The following is a 1,703-nucleotide window of genomic DNA, read 5'->3' as shown; positions in this document are numbered from 1 at the left end:
TAGAGGGATATGGTGGTACTCTTGGTAAGCGTTGAGCATGCAAATCCTTTCGCAGCCCGAGGTCGAGGCTACCATTTGTCAATCCTAGTAGTGGGTAGCAATCCTTGGGGCTGACATGGTTGAGGTCTTAGAAGTTGATTCAGACTCTCCACTTATTGTTGGGTTTAGACACCAGGATCACATTAGAGAGCCAGGGCGAGAACTGCATTTCTCTAACGTGTCCTGCTTTCAAGAGCTGGTCCACCTCAACTCAGATGATCTTATTTTGCTTGGCCGAGAAGTTCCACTTCTTCTGCTTGACCGGTCAGGAATCAGGCAGAAGATGTAGTTTGTGCTCAATCACCTCGGGCCTAACTCCGGGTAGCTCTTCGGGGGACCAAGCGAAGATGTCCCTATTGCACGTCAAGCATTGAACCAGGTCTGTCTTGATCTCGATAAGCAGGTCACTCGATATGTGGGTGAGGCTTTCTGAGAGCTTGGGATAGAGCTGAACCTCTTCCCAAGAAATGGGCTCCTCTGCTATAGGTAGAGGCTCCTCCTGCATGATGTTGATATTGTCATCCTGGGTTCTCTAAGCCTTGCGGGCCTCCACCTTCACCATGTCGATGTAGCACCTGCGAGAGACCAATTACTCACCTCTGACATTCCCGACTTGGTCTCCCAAAGGGAACTTGATCTTCTGGTGGAAAGTGAAGACTGTTGTCCGGAACTCGTGCAATGTTGGTCTCCCTAAGATGACGTTGTACGAGGACGACGAATCCATTACTATGAAGGTTCTCATTTGCATCCTTACTAGGGGCTCACTGCTCAAAGATATGACTAGCTTGATTTGACCCATGGGTCGTACTTCATTGTCGGTGAAATTGTATAATGAAGTAGTCACAGGCTGGAGTTCACTGACGTCGATTTGCATTCCCTCGAATACACTCTTGAACAACACGTTGACAGAGCTTCCGGTATCAACGAAAACTCTAGCCACACGACTGTTGGCGATGATGACTTTGATTATTAGGGCATCATTATGAGGAAGCTCTAGCCCCTCCAAGTCTTGTGGCCCAAAGCTGATGATGGGCCCTGCAACTTGCTCCCTACTGCATCCTACAACGTGTATCTTCAAGCGGCGCTCATGAGATTTTCGAGCCCTAGCAAAATCTCCATTTGTGGGCTCTCCGGAGATCATACCAATCTTGTGGATGGTTGCATCTCTCTTATTCTCCTCTTCCCGGGCTTCTCCTGCCTCTTTGTTGTGACTGGGCTACTGACTTCCTTGTCTTGCATTGTTGGGCAGGGGTCTACTAGATTGACTTGCTATGGGTTGTTGGCTGGCCAACAACCTCTGAATCTTGGGTGCAGTCTCAGGTGGAGGTAGGCTCGGCCCAGCTCAACTGCACGCTGGGAGTCACGGGTGAACTGGAAGCAATCACTTGTGGCATGGGTATAGGACATATGGTAAGTGCAATAACGCGACCCCCACTAATCGGGCCTTGGGGATTGGACAGCTGCTACTCATTGGGTCGGCCTAGAATCCTAACCAGGAGGGAAGGGCCGTCGGGCATCCCAGGCGCGTGGAAGAGGCTGAGTTGGCGGTTTGGGTGGCCTCTTCTCTGATTTGTTGGCGGGAGCAGGTGCCTTGTCCGCTTTTCGCCGAGCCGCCTGAGCTTCTTCTACGTTGATGTAACTGGCGGCCTTCCCTAACATCTCAT

General features: G+C 50.8%; 1 protein-coding gene across 1 annotated transcript; it reads right to left on the bottom strand.

The window, feature by feature from the left end:
* Positions 1 to 304: 304 nt before the first annotated feature.
* On the bottom strand, positions 305 to 1,180 carry LOC122043798. The gene is made up of 2 exons (XM_042604375.1): positions 644 to 1,180; positions 305 to 538 (listed from the first exon to the last, which is right to left on the bottom strand). Exons 1-2 carry the CDS (start codon positions 1,178 to 1,180, stop codon positions 305 to 307), a joined length of 771 nt encoding a protein of 256 aa, XP_042460309.1.
* Between the last annotated feature and the right edge of the window lie 523 nt (positions 1,181 to 1,703).

Source organism: Zingiber officinale, chromosome 2A (genome assembly GCF_018446385.1).
Source record: "Zingiber officinale cultivar Zhangliang chromosome 2A, Zo_v1.1, whole genome shotgun sequence".
Taxonomy (NCBI): domain Eukaryota; kingdom Viridiplantae; phylum Streptophyta; class Magnoliopsida; order Zingiberales; family Zingiberaceae; genus Zingiber; species Zingiber officinale.
The sequence above is the reverse complement of the archived record's forward strand: the minus strand, read 5'-3'. Positions and strand labels throughout refer to the sequence as shown.

Bases quoted from the DNA above. Each gene is read 5' to 3' on its own strand.
- LOC122043798 (XM_042604375.1), bottom strand. From the start codon at position 1,180: ATGATCTCCGGAGAGCCCACAAATGGAGATTTTGCTAGGGCTCGAAAA. The intron at 539-643 runs GTCAGAGGTGAG...AACATCATGCAG, and splicing joins TGGGAGACCAAGTCGGGAAT to GAGGAGCCTCTACCTATAGC.